The 18,517-nt window shown below is 28.2% G+C and overlaps 1 protein-coding gene across 1 annotated transcript in view; it reads right to left on the bottom strand.

Annotated features, from left to right (window-relative positions):
* Nucleotides 1–2,846: 2,846 nt before the first annotated feature.
* Nucleotides 2,847–18,517, bottom strand: part of LOC135922639 (regulator of G-protein signaling 7-like) — a 33,963-nt gene continuing 18,292 nt past the window's right edge. The window contains exons 4-18 of the mRNA XM_065457058.1: nt 15,623–15,719; nt 14,275–14,325; nt 10,055–10,161; nt 7,984–8,035; nt 6,728–6,869; nt 6,553–6,634; nt 6,097–6,165; nt 5,973–6,023; nt 5,846–5,907; nt 5,292–5,414; nt 3,526–3,651; nt 3,402–3,476; nt 3,218–3,329; nt 3,049–3,141; nt 2,847–3,002 (exon numbers count right to left, since the gene is read on the bottom strand). Of these exons, the coding sequence (XP_065313130.1) occupies nt 2,919–3,002; nt 3,049–3,141; nt 3,218–3,329; nt 3,402–3,476; nt 3,526–3,651; nt 5,292–5,414; nt 5,846–5,907; nt 5,973–6,023; nt 6,097–6,165; nt 6,553–6,634; nt 6,728–6,869; nt 7,984–8,035; nt 10,055–10,161; nt 14,275–14,325; nt 15,623–15,719 (1,326 nt within the window). The 3' untranslated portion in view covers nt 2,847–2,918. The remainder of the gene's footprint in view (nt 3,003–3,048; nt 3,142–3,217; nt 3,330–3,401; nt 3,477–3,525; nt 3,652–5,291; nt 5,415–5,845; nt 5,908–5,972; nt 6,024–6,096; nt 6,166–6,552; nt 6,635–6,727; nt 6,870–7,983; nt 8,036–10,054; nt 10,162–14,274; nt 14,326–15,622; nt 15,720–18,517) is intronic.

Raw genomic sequence — 18,517 nt, 5'->3', positions numbered from 1 at the left:
CGCAGATACCCTATCGAAACAAGAATACCTATCAAAATAAAAATTAAACATTTCTTAACAACTAGGCCACCTACTACAACAACTAGACCATCTACCACAACAAACAAGTCTCTTAAAGTTACAACAAAGTCAAATATTATTCCTACTGAGCCTCTCACGGTACCAGAATTTATTCTCGCTGCGCCTACAGATCCAGAGACGATTCACACTGAGTCTACCTTGTCAGAAACGATATTTATTGAGCGAATTCCAAAAATTATCCGCGTTGACCCATTTGCAAAAGCAATTCTTATTGGGCAGCTAACACTTGAAATAGATGAGCCGGAAATAGAAGACGACTAAGCTTATTAGATTTTATATTTATAAAATCTGTTTTTAATATATTTTTTAAAGTAGTTCAACTTTTTTATATAATATTTATCATTTTAAATACTTTTAAAAAATGTAGATATGGTATTTGAGTAAAATATTACTCAGCGATTAGGAACAAAATTATTAGTATTAATAATTTAAACATTTAGATTCACTAATATACCAAGAAAAATTGTTATTGGTTAAAAAATTTTTTAACAATCATTACACCCAACTTATTTTACATACCAAATTTTGAATAGATATTTCAGCCAATTTACCTAACAATATTAATATTACCAACCCTGCCTTCTAAATTTGGAAATTAAAATTATTAAAGAGGCATCCAAATCAAAATTAAAATATCACCTATCTATTTTACACTTATTTATCCCCTATCTCCCCTTTTATTATAATGACGATAGTGAAAACTCCCAATCTACTTACTATACGATGACAATTTTACTTTTGCGCACACCCCCCCCCCCCCCCCCCCCTCCAAAGAAAAAGTGTGCAAAGTACCTTTAGCTCTATCTATTTCCTAAAAAATTTATTAATGTGATTATTTTCAATATTTTATTTTATAATTTTGACTTTGTAATATGATTATTGACTTTGATGTTTGGGTTGTATTTTGTAAAATGTCTACCTTTCGTGAATATTAATTAACCCTTGTCACATACTCACATAGGAACAACAAACGCACCTCTCATTTTTATCAAAGTATGCACATGGGCACTGTCACTATTATAATTAATTTTATAAAACATAACACTAGCAAATATGTCATAAAATAATATCTTTTTATACTGTAAAAAAATCGCGCCACAAAACGTGATCTTGTGTGCACTTTTGAAATTTAAAAAAATAAGTAGATTTCCTGTACATCAAAGGTTTAAATAACTTTCCTCCTGAATTTTGTTATCACTCATTTAACTCGAGCCGACTATAAAATGACTTTATCACGAGGCTAGACAGAAAATTTAGCTTATAATAATTATTTTTTGGATCAACCTCGAAGTTGTTGGAATCGCTCAGCTTTTGGGCTGTTTTTTTAATGGTAATGCCGTTTTTGGTTTGTGTTTAAAAAATTGGAGCATTGACACTAGTTATGTAATAAGAAAAAAAATATGTACATTAACTTTTAGATATATTAAACTTAAAATAAGAATAATTTAATGGGGAAAACAAGTCTATTTAAGAATACATACTTTATTATCCAATATAAAATAATTTATTTATTCCTTTCCTTTTATTATCTTTCTTTCTTTAATATACCAAATTAATAAAATAACCAAAGTTCTGCAGACCCAAGTAAACCCGCTCCAGAATAAACCGAATAATTTGATTTCAAAAATCCAGATCTAGCCATTTTTAAAAAACAATAAATCTGGTCCTAGAAGCCCGGGCTTAAATTTTAAGAAATTAAAAATCCGGGATGGACAAATTTCTAAAAATTTATTTTTCAATATATCATTAATTAATCAGTGGAAATATACTCATTAACTGCTCATATTCTTTCCCTTTAAACAATTTGCAAATCATTAAAAAATAAAGAAATTTTATAAATTACGGGACGGGCCATAATATAATAAAAATCTAGGCCGACCAAAAATAAAGCTATTGCGATGCCCGGGAATAAATAATTGTAAAAAAAATATTATCGAGAATGGCATTAATTACCAACAAACTTTGTTTAGAGACCAATTTTAAAATTGAACTGACATGTGGGATGAAAGACATTTCCTGACTCAACCCCAAAAAGTGATATATCTAGATAAGACAAATGCACAAATTCTTTGTTTTATGAATTATAAAACGTGGCATAGGCGTAATCATGATTTTGCTGGGGGCTGGGGTACTAGGTGAGGCTTTTCCCACAAATTGGAGGTCTTTATGTCCTTTTATGCTTTGTATATTAGATTTATATTAAAATAATTTTGGGCCTTCATTTAAATTTTTTTCTAAAAATTTTAAACTATATAGTTATTTTAAAAATTTTATTCTTATAATATGGTCCATTATTTACATCAGCGATCTGCATCGGGCCCAATTATTCAAGCCCGGTCCGATCCCGAACGAATATTTTTGTCATTTATCCCGAAAAGCTCGACCCGAAAAAAATTATTTGTCCACCAGCCCGGTCCGAATTTATTTAAATATAGAAAAGTTTTTACTGTTTTTGATTGTAAAAAAATATTACTGCCTTGTTTCTTGCAAGAATTTTAAAATATATCAATTTATTTGACAAAATGTAATGATATCATATTTAAAAATTTGCCACCAGCCCGAAATTTTTTAAAAAATATTAAGCCCCACCCAGCCCGAGCTAAAATTATTTTTTAAAACTAGACCCAGATTTCTAATTTACATCATACCAAAACTAATTTTAAAAAAAAACAATAACATGCAAAATATTATAATATAATTTATTTAAAATTATAAGTGGTAAAAATTTGTATAAATAAAATAAATTTTTAACTATTCTAACGGCTATAAAATTCTTGAGAAATATCATTATGCACATGAAAAATAATTTGAAATATAAATAAATATTTAAAAAAATGCTATGCTAATGACGTAATATTATTTCCGCTTTTGTTTAAACTTGATATTTTGGGTAGTATTGATTTAGATGGTTGAGTTACAACCTTTCAAAAAAGAAAATATATAAATTAATTTTTTTTTATATTTTACTTTTTTTTTAGATGAAGCTAGGATATCTTTAAATAAATCTGAACGGATAAACCGGTTATAACTGTCGCTTTTCATTAATTGATATATATGTTCCTAAAATTATAAATATTATATTTTACATTATGAGAATAATAAAAAAAATTAAATAAGGAAGATTTTTTTTTCTTACGGCAGCTTCATCGAATGTATTTCGACTAGGATTTTTCATGTTTTCCCGAGTTAAATTTTCGGATTTACAATCAATATTCAAGGAAAAGGTAGCGCTCGTTGAGAAATAATTACTTTAATTTGGTAATGATTAATAAATTTAATTTAAAAGTTAATAAAGATTATTTTTAATTTTATTTTTTTACTCGTATATCGTTTGAACAATTTCGGCGACTTGTTTGGCGGGAGCGGTTTTTAATTTTTTCCAGTCTTCATAAAATCTGCGAGTAAATTAATTCGAATTAAATCTTTTTAAGGGTGTTTTGTTACTTTAAATTTTCTCCGCTATATTCTTTTTCCAAAAATTTCATAAACTGTTCTCTTCCGGCATTATCTTTCACTAATTCTTTTAAAGAGAAGGTCCATTTTTTAATTCGTCTAAAGGGCAAATCCCGACTATTTTATAAGATAATAATATTTAAAAGAAATATTAATTTTAATCTTGAATAAATAAGAAGTATATATTATTTAGTTATAAAAATGGATAGGGAAAGGTAAAATATTTCTTCTTCCTTCCTCTATAATATTTAGCAGAGACATGGCCTATCCAAGGTAAACCCTATAAAAGGCCATCAACTGAACCAGAATTCTTCAGTTCATATGGGTTTAACGTTCTCGACTTTTAATGTTTTAAATTTACGGTATAATGTTGTAATAGTGAGCATTGAGCGTTTTTCAACGCAAAAAATGCTATCGTGCAAATTATCATTTGCGTCAGAAACCATTTAAAAAATAACGTAAACTGGTTAATTATTTAAATACTTTTATGTGTGTTTATTCTGCACGTTGGTCTGACCCGTTCTTTAAAAAATAAGTTTTTTCGCAAGAAAGCCAACGAAACCTTGTTACCTAGATAAGAATAATAAGGGGGAGGACACTAATAATCCCTTCCTAGTTGTTTAATTATAATGTAAATTAAATTCAATTATTATACAAAATGTAAAAAAAAATTTATCTTTTAAAATGAAATATTTAGATTTTGCTGAAATAAAAAGGGACGATAATATAATCTACAAAAACCAATTTTTTTTCTTCTAAGAGTCGAATTTATCATAAACGCGTTATGTTTAAGCGGTGCGTTATTTAGAAAATCAACAATAAATAAATAATTGATTATATCGCTGTGATATAATTTGCAAAAGATATGTTGCGATGCGATGATAAAAAATATGTAATACGATTAAAGAAATAAAAGCGAAATTACATTGTAAATATTTATTAGCAATTTTTATAAAGCAGAAGAGATATTTTAATAAATATCAGAGTTGTTAACTAGATACAAAAAGATGGCATCTTTATGCGTATCCAAACTTTTAAGTATCTCTATCTATTTTTAAATACTTTTAAGATACATTTTTAACTCTTATTTCATATGTGAAATATAATTTAAATATTATATATCAAAAAATATTAAAACTAATAAAAGAAAAATATATAAATATTATATTTTTTTAGATCTATAAATATCAGTTCAAGATTATGTAGGATAATTTTCTCATTAATAAATAAATTCTTGCTTACCCATGATGGCCTATAATTATTTAAAATAATATCATTGATGTACAAAATTATTTTAATTTATTTAAAAATTTTTAAAATGATTTTATAGATATTCCATGAGAATTTGTTCGAAAGAACGGCAAAAATAGGGGTATTGGCATTTATTTTATATGATATTCGAATTGATTGAGTACAAAATATAAAAATGGTGTTTACGTATTTTATGCTCATATGAGTTTCTGTTTGTAAACAACGGCAAACCCTGTATATAAGTATAATAAAAATTGTATCTGTATCTAGATACAATTTAGACAATGTATCAGTAATTAGATCCATTTGAAAAGTATCTCTTAACAACTCTGATAAATATTATCGCTATGATGAATCAGCTTTGAGTTCAGCGAAATAACGCGTTTACTATAAATTCTGCATCAGTTAAAATTTTGAATCGCCGATACTAATCATAAAAGCATTACTTTAATTTTTGGTCTCTAATATAATATTTAAAAATAAGAAATTTAAAAAATAAAATAAACATGTTAACAGATGGTCCATAGTTTTCCCAATATTCTATATTATCGGATATCCAAGGATTCGAAGGTTCGGGAGGCGTTAGGAAGGGATCGTGTTCAGCGTATTGTTCGCAATAATTCATAAAACTTTTTTTGTCAATATAAATTTATATTTTTTTTAAAAAAAAGGTACTGATTTTCAAAAAATTTTTTTAACAAAATAAATGTGGTTTGCTTATTATATAATTTATATATATATATATTAAATAATAATTAGATCAATTAAAATAATCATTTTTTTTTGCAATTACATTTCTGACAGATATTGAATTTCTTTGATAATTTAAGTTAGTTATTTTTGATGATTTAGCAAAAAAAAAATTGAATTTAATTATTTGGAATTTAAAATAATATAGAAATATAATTTTTTTGAAAAAATGATAAGCAATTTACCTGAATATCATTTACAAACAAAGAGGTACAACTTTAATTAAATATCAACGATATTTGATACATACGTTAAACAATTTACAAATCAATAATTAACAAAAATAAACAATTCATATAAATCAGTTTACAATTCAGAGATTTTTGAAATCTTCGCTAGTCCACGATTTAACTTTCTTTGATTAATTTGAATCTGAATATATTTTTTACAAAGAAAGGTAAAAATTAATTAATTCTTTCTATATAAAAATAAATTACCTCGTCCTTTAACTCTTCAACCGATTTGTATTTTTTAAGATTGGCAATGTTCTGTGTTTTTTTAAAAAAATATTGTAAATTATTATAAATCAAAAATAATAATTAAAAATGATTAGAATCATACTTTGACCCCGTGCTGTTTAACGCGACAAGATTTCTTTATATCGGCTTCCATAATATTTACGGAACCGGGCTTTTTTTAAAAAAACAGTAAAAAATGTCATGAATGTCGATCATATCTAAAGATAAGAAATCTACTCTTAAATATCTAGGAAGTGATAATAAAACCATTTTTAAATTTCTAGGAATCCGGGGGTTCTAAACAAAATTAGAAATTTATAGGCATATTTGTTCTAAAAAAATATTTCTTTCTTAACCTTTTTAATTAATCATTTTCGAAGGTTAAAATTATTTTTCTGAATTATTAGGACCATAAGTAGATATTTTTGGCCTTAACTTAAATCTAGAGCAAAAGCGGAGTTAGAAATCTTATAAATAAATCGAGTGCCGATATAGAACACTCAAATATTGACATAAATAATATGTAAACCATTTCGAATAAAAATTTTAAAAAACTTACAACTGGCCTATAAACGTCCCAGAAAGCCCTTTCTTGACTATCCAAAACTTTTCTCTCCAGTTTATCGCGCTTTTTATCAACCCTATTTTTTTTTAAAAAGATATTTATATTACTTAAATAATAAAAACTAACATTTTATAAAATAAAAAAGAAAGTAATATTTTTTCAAATAAACTTTGCCTGAGCTTCCGCTTGCAGATAAATGAATTCCCATTTGCGAGAAAACAATTTTTGTAAACGAGCCAAATTCTCAGCCTCGTAATCCACCAATTCTAAACGTGCCTTATTCTGCATTGTTCTTTTACACAGATATACAGCTTTGAGATTTGATTCAAATAATATTTCCATTATTTATATGTTAGAATTATTAGTTGGCAGTAGCATTAATAGGGAGGAGGGCGCACAGGAGCGCAGGCCTCCTTTGAATTTTGAAAAATCCTCTGATTATTTTTTAAAATCCATTTTAATTGATAGCTAAAAAAAGATGGTCATTTTAAAAAATATTAGCACAAAAAATAATTCTTGAGCCCCCCCCCCCCTCCCCCAGTGATGCTACTGTTAATGGGTAATAAATTTTAGTATCGGATAAAAAAACACTATTTTTAAAACTGGGTTACATTCAAAAATAAATCAACAGAAAAACGAGATTTTCGGACTGAAATATTCTTGGTGAGTGTCAAAGCCCAAAAATATTTCCTTCTCAAAATTCTAGGAATATATGTCATTTTCAAATTGAAAGGAAAAAGAAGCAAACAACATAAGCTTTTATTATAATTTAAAAATATATTGAAAATTAAAAAAGAGATAGATAATATTAAAATGTAAAAGCAATACGTTTAAATATTTTAAAAAAATTATGATTACACAAATTTTTTTTTTGCCTTATTTTACTATAAAAAAATAATATATATTAAAATTGAAATGCAAAAAAAAACCGTAAAAGTTGAGAAGTTAAGGCTCAGATAAAACGGAAATAGTAAGAATAAATATTGTATTCATCCTTGCAACTCAAAATAATAAAATGTAAGATTAATATATAGTTTTCTTAGGACAACATATCAAATTATATAGAAGGAACACAAGAAAAGATTTCAAGACAAATTTGCAGATAATCGGCACCCCCCTCAAGAAATCAACCTTAAAATTGTTAATTAGACTACTTTAAAATTCTTTTATTTACAGTATCTTTTTATAGGTCCGTTAAGTTGGCCCCGCCATTTTGAATTTTTCATGGCTAATCTATTGAAAGGATTTGTACCCGTTTAGTACCGCTTTAAGTTCAATTTTTATCATTAGCGTTTTTGAGATATTCAAAAAATAAAAGGGTGGGGCCAACTTCACGATGAGAAAAGATGTTCGTCCAAAGCACAATTATTATATTATATATATAGATATAATGATCATTCATTCATATATAAATAAAATTATTACCGTAATCTGTATTTTCAGGTTCTGTTATGTTGGAAGGCCAATAAAATGGGGTCTTTTGAAGAAGATGAAAAAAATGGAAATTGGTTTTTAATTTTTTATATGAATTTAAAATTAATAACTTTAAGATGTGCTCATAATGTTACAGATATAGAAATTCAAAACGATAAAAGGAATAAGTTGAAAAATTCCCATTTTCAAGCCTGGTTTTATAAAACGTTTCGTGACGATTTATTAGTGACTATAAATATTAAACACTTCTATAATATGGCATATTATATATTTTTTAAAAAAATTCAAAATTCCATAGTTAAAAGAGACGCAGAAAAACAAATAAAATGGTCATAGAGAAAATATCGCTTATTTTTGCGTTTAATTATAAATGCAGATCCTACCTTCAGCCTCATCGTGGCGGGGGAGTGGCAACGTCTTTTGGCGGCAAATGGAGGTCTAAAAGGTTCCCTGTGATCTGGGTCTAGAATAGGATCACCGTCTCCTCGACGGGGTGTAAAAACCACTTAAAGAGGTTGATGTCAGGAAGGGCATCCGATTGTAAAAACCATGCTACAAAAATTTCCCTATGGTTACAACAAAGCATGGGCGGGGTACAGCCCAAAGTACCCCGTGGGCCTCCTCATCCGCCTACGACAAAAAGAAGGATGGGAAACCTGGTGGAACCACTATTCATGAAAATGAAACCTATGACGGCCATAAACGACCTAATAAAAAGTGGAGAAACCAGTTTACGGGTGATCGAGTTAGGGTCGCGACATGGAATGTTGGGAGTATGACGGGAAGAGCGGGAGAAGTCGTCGATGTATTGCACAGAAGACATATAGATGTGTGCTGCATTCAGGAGACTAGATGGAAAGGAAATGGGACCAGAATGATTGGCAAGACTAGCGAAAAGTATAAATTCTTTTGGCAAGGAGGTAATGATGGTAAGGCTGGAGTTGGGGTATTGGTTGCGGAGAAATTGGTAGACAAAGTAGTCGAAGTGAGAAGGCTAGACAACCAGATAATGGTTATCAAGATGATTATTGGTAGAAAGCTATATAATATGATCTCGGCATATGTTCCTCAGGTTGGAAGAAGTGAAGAAGAGAAAGATGTATTTTGGGACAGTCTATTGGGGGTGACATCGAGACTGGCAAATGAAGAGGGGATTATCCTGGCTGGCGATCTGAATGGACATGTGGGAGCGAGTAGTGAGGGTTATGAAGGAGTACATGGAGGGTTCAGTTATGGCATGAGAAATTTGGAAGGAGAGAGGATTTTAGAATTTAGTGATGCTATGGATATGATTGTTTGTAATACAATGTTTAAGAAAGAATCAGAGAAGCTGGTGACTTATAAGTCGGGTAGTACCAAAAGTGTTGTGGATTATGCACAATGATGGAAGTAGGAGGATCAAGACCTAGAGGAAGACCCAAGATGACGTGGACAAATGTGATAGCGGCGGATATGAGAAGCTTGAATCTTACAAGTATTGATGCTCAGGACCGTCAAAAATGGAAAAGAAAAATCAGAGGGAAAACTGGCCTACCCGGGTAAACCTGGAAATCGCCATAAAACGGAGAAGAAGAAGAAGATGGGTATATTTTTTGATTCCCGTTATTAATCGCTAAAAATTTGGAATTTTGCTTATATCTCCAAATTGGGCACACTGATATTTCCATTATTTTCTTAAAAACTCAGCTTACATATAATTGTTTACTTCCCTAGCATCTAATAATAGTAATTTCAAATTTACTTAAAAAAATTTCTAAGAGATATAAGCGAGATTCCCAATTTTTAGCTATTTAGAACATATCTCTAATTTTTTGGCGCGCTCGCTTTTTAAAAAAACAAGGAAAATGTCATCAACCTAGACTACTTGCTCAAATAATTAAAAAAACGAGATATTTATAACAAAATTAAATATGGGGGTAAACAAGGGACAAATATCGAAAAAAAGAGAAAACTACGCCTAAATCGACATCTCTGGTGTCATATTAAATATTTAAAAAATCGATACTTATAAGCATTATTATAATACATCGTAAAAAAAATTATATTAAAAATTCCATAATACTTGAAAACGATAGTATGTACCATCATTTTTTATTGTCAAAGCATGATCATCGATAGGAAAGATATATCCGTAGCAGGAAAGTAAATGTGCTAAATGAAGTGCTTCGCCTTATGTAGGGAAGGGGGGGGGTGTCATTTGAATAATAATAATTACATCCAAAATAAAAACATTATTTTTTGCTAAATATTGCTATTCCCATAATGTAGGAAGTAAAAAAAATATATATCGTGAAATCCACTATACTCTAGAAAAGATATGGATCAAACCGAACCCTAACCTTTAAACCGGTATTAACAGTTATTATTTACCGAATTTGAACTTTAATAAATTACCCAAACCTGAACCTCTAAAAATGCCGGTGGACCGGTTTGAACCTTTTAATATAATTATTAAAGGTGATTGATAATCAGTTTTAACTAAAAGGGATCAGTAATTATTTTTTATTTTTCTGTATCGCTATAAGACGGTGAAAGTTACCCAAGTTTAAGCTCTAAAATTTATTCTTCCTTCTTATAAATATAATTTGACAGAAGAAAATCTTGAATTTAATTGCATAAAGGCTCAATATTAATTTGTTTTAGAGAAGAGTGATAACATTTAAAAAAAAATATTACATTTCATTAAACATAATTCTAATTCTTTTATGCGAAAAGGCCTGAATCGGGTTTTAAAGTTCATTCATACTAAACCGATATTATTATTTTTTAAGAATCAATCCCGAACTTCTACTTTTATCCGAAAGGAAACCGATACGGTTTGGAACACTAACCATAATTAATAATAGTATATGAACCTACTTAAACACTTTATTTCTATACTCAAAAAATTTTAATTTAAGAAATTTTTTTATACATATATTTTTTAATATAAAAAAAATTGGTGAATCAGGAATTACGGCTAGTAAATTGATTCATGTATAGACCGAATGTTAAAACATAATAACATTTTTCGGCACGTGGGGAAGGGGAGGCTATCGTTTTTAGACGAGCCACATTTGGTACAACCATTCGGATATAATAATAAATATTATCTGCAAAAATATTAATAAAATAGATCGTCTTTGTTGATGCCCTTTTGAGAAAGATGGAAATACAGCATAAAATTTGGAGTGCATAGTGTTACGATTATTACAAGGGTCTTTAAAATCCTAATTTCCAAATAATCTAGTCCGGAGATAGATTGTCATTATTATAAAGGTAATGTATATGCATAGTTCCTTTTTTATTTCAAATCCTAATCGATAATAATTAAAAAAAGATTCAAATTTGTTTACTATTGTATCATACTAATAAATTAAATGTTTCTAAGGGAATGGACGAAGGCAGGGGCTTGAACAGAACCGCGAAACCAGTACGAACCGTAACCGAACGATTATAAAAAATATAAAAAGAGCGAACCGAACTGTTATAAATATATTGAACTGGTTTTTAAAAATATTTAATTTTAAATTATTAACCCAAATTTGAATTTTTAATTTTCCTTGGGGGCAATTTTAATTCGTGATTTCCTTTCAAATTAAATTATTTTTATACAAATAAATTATCTTTAACTTTATATCATACCAAGTTTATTTTTTTAAACTTTATATACTGAATTTTAGAAGGGGGGGGGGCATGAAATTATGAATGATACGATGGGTCATGCGTGAGTGTGAATAGATTTTAAATTATGTGATGAGCTTTTCCAAAATTTTTTAAATTTAAAACATGCTCTATGGGTCAGATATATGAGTACCAAACCTGCAGGTTTTTGAATACATTCCATTCACTCCTTTAGTACCAAATAGGAATTAATCTTGGCAGTCAGCCCATTACTTAAAAAAAGACTTCCTGTGTATCAAAATAATTCAATATTTAAAGGGAAATTATAATATTGACAGACAAAAAATGGTTCAGTGAAGAGGAAATAATCAAAAAAATTTGCATCAAATTCATCTTAATAGAATTAAAAATAATATTTATTTGGCCCAAAAAATGTATTTAATATTTTATATAAACGAAGTTATATATAATTGATTTTATAATTAAGTCTTTTGGATTTTGAAGTCACTGAGAAAATATTAAACGAATTATTTAATTAAGAAATCAGCTAGTCATTTTCATTTATTAAGATAGAATTAGAAATAATTAGAAAGTACATATCACAAAACAGGAAAAAATAATTAATGATTAATGGGAAGAAAATAAATTAAAATTAAAGATATTATAAATGCACTAAATGGGATGTTAATATAACTTTGATGTACATATACGGACGCATAGCTAAATAAATAAATAAAGATATGAGAACGGAAATAAATATGGCACAAAGAACTATTACCTCAAGCCTTTGGCTTAATTGGCTATTACGAACATTCTGCAAAAAGAAAGACGGATATCTCATAAACGTATGAAAGAGGTCATGGAAAAAAATATATAAAATCCCTTTACTCTAATAAATATTATTTTTTTTAATTAAATGCACTCGTGATTCTACAAGAGCAATATAATGATCAAAAGGGTAAGGATGCTACAACGTGTAGCAGTTTCCCAATCCTACACCGGGTCTAAGAGCGGAAGTCTTAATTTTAAAGTCTGGTACCCAAACTTATAGTTTAATCTTTGGTAAAATAATTATTTTATGATCACAAAGATCATCTTAGATTATAGGCACAGTAAGGGTTGGCTAATAAAAAAAATATTCGATTAAAATCAAACATAAATAGCCACGATTTTTTTAAATTTCCAAATTTGGTCAAAATAATTAATAGTAGTGAAAGACATAAACTAAGATTGGTCCAAAATTTAATTTTTTTAAAAATCAAAACTAACAAAATGCACTAGTAATTATTACTTGAAGAAAAAAAATATTAAGTTATTTGATTTAATTTTCTATTTCAATTTAGGCGCAATGTATAAATTAATTGTATATTCTACTACCAATGTAGTGAGAAATTATTTAATATTCTTAAATTAAAACATGATGTAAAATTTAAACTAATATATGCAATATCAATCAACACATTTTTCTTTTAAAATTTGTAATAATATTGATAATGTAATGTTAATAGTATATTATGTTTCTTTAAAAAAAATAACCAGTGTAAAATTTAAAAAAGGAACTCCAAAATTCTTATATTAAAAATCAATATGTCCACGACATTGTTATTTGAATAAATTATTTAAATAAAAATACTAGCTTTCCCTACCTTTTTTATTACCTTATGAAAATACACTTTTTACTGAAGGTAAATGAACATGATGCAAATAAATGTGATGTGAATAATTGTTTCACTACTTTTATCCTGAATTAAAGTCCCCTTACTAACCATCATTCATTATTATTTCATCTGAAAAAAAATAATTTAATTGAATGGGTCAAATGTCAGATCAGTTTGGAATTTTACCAAGATGGATGGATTTATGTTAGGTAGGATATAGAAATTTGCCATTGTTAAATTTTAAAACATATTTATGTTTAAAGGAAGAAATGTACGTGCTGGTTAAAGTAATAAAATAAAAAATTTGATATATTAAAGGAATAGTCCTTTATAAACCGCCTTACAGTAAATAATTTAAAAGCCTCAAAAATAATAATTACCTTATATTATATTCTATTTATGTAATATTATTTTGTATAAACAATTGCTATAAAACTTTTAATAAAGATTTTTTTTTAAATTAAAGCATATAATGAAATAACTAACATTTTCATTAGGCACTTTAATTTGGGTCATAGTATAGAGCACCATCATTTTTGTTTGTCAAATATAAATTAGGTTTAACAGTTTTGTTTGAATTTAAGAATTTCATAATGGTATTTAGATTGGTTTAAAAATTAATATGATCGGCCTTTTTATTTGACAAAATATTAAATTAGATCAATGTTATCAATAACAATAATTTTCCTGAAAGGATCGCCTGAAGGTAATATTATTACTGAGATTAATTATGAATTTATGAACATTTTTCAATCCAAATCCATAATCTTCTAATTAAAATATTATTTATTATTTGATTTAAATCGCGATTAAAATTTTAAAAAATCGATTTTTTGTTTCTTTTAGAAAAATTAAAATTTTCGCCAACCCTAAGGCACAGTCAGCTTAAAACTGAACCATGGTGCTGGAATAAACCTTATAAACTTATAATGAAAATATTAAATGTAACTAACCGAAGCTTATAAATATTAATATAACGGTTAATATTAAAATTGTATATATATAATAAATGCTCGCGAACTTGAATCTTCCACGATCAAATTTTTCATCATCCATTGGATAAGATCAGCTCCTAATAAATATAAACGAAATATCTATAAATCGTAAGCCGCATAATATTAAAATTTCTAGATGTAAAAAATTATAATTATAGGTTAGGCCAAAATGAGATATAAATAATGATATAAATTATATTTCACCATAATCCTTACAAATTTATATGAATATTTAGGAAGGTTTGAGAATTTACGCGATCAAAATTAAATGGCATGTCAAAAAAAGGATAACAAAAAATCTATGTGCAAAAAGTACGTATTTTAAGAAGGGTACATCTAAAAATTTTCCGAAAGCAATTTTAGAAAATAGGGTACTAGCTGGGGGTAAAATTTTTAATCGGGCTCGTGTTAAATTTTTTTATAAAAATTGGTGTGAATCTTTGATTTTTCATAATTCACGATTAAAATTTTAAAATAGTCTAATTTTATTCTTAAAATAAAATGTCAATTATTTTGGGGATGACAACTAAAATTTTTTGGAATCTTAGGTTGCACGATGCGAATTTATCAATATAAAATTCTAAAATGTTACTTGGCCCGTCTCCAAATAAAGAAATTATAAATGCAGGAAATGCCACACTAAACTGATACAGTAGCGAGTGGGGAAGAGGGTAGATGGGAATGCCCTCTTCAGGAATTCGCTACTTCTCGTAAATATGATTTAAGCCAATAAAAATAATTCCTATACATCTCCCTCTCCCTGATCGATGTATACAACATCTATTATAAACAATAATTGAAAGAAAAATAAGTAAAAGTTAATAACTTTTCAACCTAATATAAAATGACTATAATTCAAAATTTTCAGAAAAACGTGTAAATCCAAAATTATTTTTAGAAAAATGTAATAGCCAAAGGCATGCAATATGATGAAAAACATACCTAATAGTGCTCCCCCCTCCTTAGCAAATCTTCGCTACATCTATGATACCGATATAAAAAATATTTACCGGCCTAAATTAATTATAATAAGCTATCAATATCAAATTAGAGGCCGCAAAATTTTTCCTCCATAAAAAGTGAATAATATTTTTAAATAGTGTCGTGATAAAATGAACGTGAGTTAAGAATGTCCTAAGAGCGATTTTTTTTACCATCTTCGTGGGTAAGTGGCTCATGAGTGAAAAAAAATAGCAAAATGCATACCTCTCACTAATCCAGAGACCATCAATCACCCATGGCTCATTTATGTGTGTGTCATGTATAAATAATTTTATTCTTTTCTTTCAAAAAATTAATTCGCATAAAAAAATAATTAAGACTCTACGGTTTAAAAAAACGAAGAAATATTGATCAATTTATTCCAATTTTTACCGGTAAATACTGATGGTATTTTGGTCAATAAATTTTTGACTGTTTTAACAGGTAATCCAGTCGCTTCATCTTGCATCTTTTCCACTACGTTTTCGATCTTTTTTAAATATATGTAAATTTTATTTTTAAAGAAGATACATATTGTAATAAACAATTATTTCTTACTGACTATCAAAAAATTTCTCATTTTATTCTTTAAAAAATTGAATAGTCAATTACCAACCATCCTTTTATAGAATTATGATTTTATTTTATTGCAATTGATTGAATAAAGGCAATAATACCTACCGAATGAAAAACTTAAAAATAATGTCAACTATTTGTAACATTTGTGCAAAATTAATCATAGTGACCAAGGTCAATTTTTTATATAAATATGGAAACAATGGGATAACGTGTCCTTCCTCTCAAAAACCTCCCACTAATGAAAATAACTATATTCAAACCTTTATTAAATATTACTGAGTCCCATTCTTTTAATATTATCATGTTAATACAAATTTCCTTAAAAGATTTTAATAAAAAAAGGGATCCACCTTGACATATCTACCCAATCAATCTAGAAACCTAAATTCAAATTTGTTACAAAACTTATCACAAAAGTTAATGACAACTTAAATTGCTTAAAATCATGAGAAGACTTACTAAATGTCTCTCACAAATGTCTTATAGGTCCGGCTAACAAAGAAACCTCACTACATGAACAAATAAAATCACACACAGATAATTCTGACACTATCCAAATGAATAACTAAACCCATATCAATAAAAGGCAAGTAGATGATATAACATTCAAATGCAAAATAATACCAAATAAAATAGATCAATGTGACATAGGTGGTATAATTAAACCTATATATTCAGACAACCATCTTTCGCCTATTGAAACAACTAAATTCTGAGGCTTTCACAGATAATCTACCCCCCCCCCCCCCCCAATCCACCAGATTATAATTACCAGTGAAGAAATAGTCAAGTCAATTCTTTCAATAAAAATTCAGCAGGTGGTCTTGATGGATTATTCAGATCCTCCTATTTTAAATACTTAATTAATTCAAAAAGTCCTTCCCATAGAGATTTTAACAACTTTTTGTAATAACATATTTAATAAGGACATCCCAATACAACTCACCAAATCCTTTTGGAGCATATTTAATCACTTTATCCAAGCCAGATACCAGTCCATTGCAGTAGAATTTTTCAGAAGTAATATACAAAATCATAATCAAAAGATAAAACATGATGCTGTCAACATTTTAAACTCTTATCAACTAGGGTTCGGGATTAAGGGCGGATGTGAAATTGCGCCTCATACTTTAAGGATATAGATAAAAAACCTGCTACCAGACTCAGATATGTAAACTAGATTTCAAAAACGCCTTCAATAACTTTTATCGTACCTCTTTTTAAAAATTCTTCTATGAAACTATAAATTTATTAAATCCTACATGGCTTTCAAACGCCTTTGACATATGGACCTTTTCAGATTCTGTCCTAGAAGACATACAATGGGGGTCCATTAGGACCTCTTCTTTTTTGCTTTGTAATCCATCATCTCATTTACCAAATTAAACAAAATTTCAACCTATACCTTAATCTGTGGAATTTAGACGATGGGACCATCTGTAGCTTCTCAGCTAATGTACTTAAAGCTTTAAAACACTTGGAAACCAATTCCCAAGCTACCGGCCTCACACTTAACATAAATAAAACTAAATTATATTTTTTTAAACAATAAGCCACAATTTTAGAAGGCTAGAAAATAATTGCTCTCAATAATTTAACGCTACTAGGGTCCCCATAGTTAATGCTACCAAGTCAGAAGGTTTACTTCATAGAATTTTTAAAAGCTTTTACAGCATGGAGCACATTTTATGCCACTTATTTACCGGCACACCAAAGTTTATTTTTAATATGCAAATACCTATATATATACCAAAATTTTTGCACATTTTCCGATCTATTTTAAAAACAACGTTTTTTATCAAAAATTCAGGATAAATTTATAATATTTTATTTTAAACATAAAATTAAACCCATTCAATTGGTCACTCGCCTAGTTACCTTCTAAATTAAGCGATTTCGAATTTTTGCCACTCAATCTGTTATCTTTATCATCATTTTTTTCATCCAGATTAAAGCAACTATGATTTCAGGCTTCATATGCCCTACCGATCATTTATTAGATGGCAATTAACAAATGGAAGGATAATATATCCATTAACACTCATATACCAATAATCATAACCCATAAAATTTTCTCACACCCTTAATTTAGAAATACCAAATAGATATATCAGTCAATCCACCTTTAGATTGCATTTAGCTCCTTCAATCAACAGACTTGGCGGTCATGAATGGTTAGAATCACTCCCTAGTCGTAACCTTGGTTATCAGATGAACAACTGAGAGTAGCTATTGGTTTACATCTAAGTTGTGCATAGCTTCTGTTTGTATCAATTGCAAATCACCAGTCGATTCAAACGATAGGCACGGCCTTAATTGTATCGACACCAATGCAATACAGCAATACACCATGTAATAAATCGAGGTTTACAACCACCTATATTCCAAACCATCTTGAACCCATAAATTTATCACAGGTAGATGGCTTAAGACCTGATGGTATGACAGCCATACCTTGGGCTTTCGGTAAATCACTAATATGGGACTACACATGAGTCTCTTTCCCTCAAATTTAAATAACAATCCACTAATACAGGCAGAAACTAAAAAGATTAATACAAAAATTTTATCAACTTCATATTCACTCCAATAGTGACTTCTACGAATGGCCATTTTTCTTTAAAAAATTTAGGCAATAAAATGATTTTTACAAACAAAGCCAGAGAATTTTTATAATGCGCCAAAAAAATCATATTGAAATTTTTAGAC

This window comes from Gordionus sp. m RMFG-2023, chromosome 1, assembly GCF_954871325.1.
Source record: "Gordionus sp. m RMFG-2023 chromosome 1, tfGorSpeb1-WG-v2, whole genome shotgun sequence".
Classification (NCBI taxonomy): Eukaryota; Metazoa; Nematomorpha; class Gordioida; order Chordodea; family Parachordodidae; genus Gordionus; species Gordionus sp. m RMFG-2023.
The sequence above is the reverse complement of the archived record's forward strand: the minus strand, read 5'-3'. Positions and strand labels throughout refer to the sequence as shown.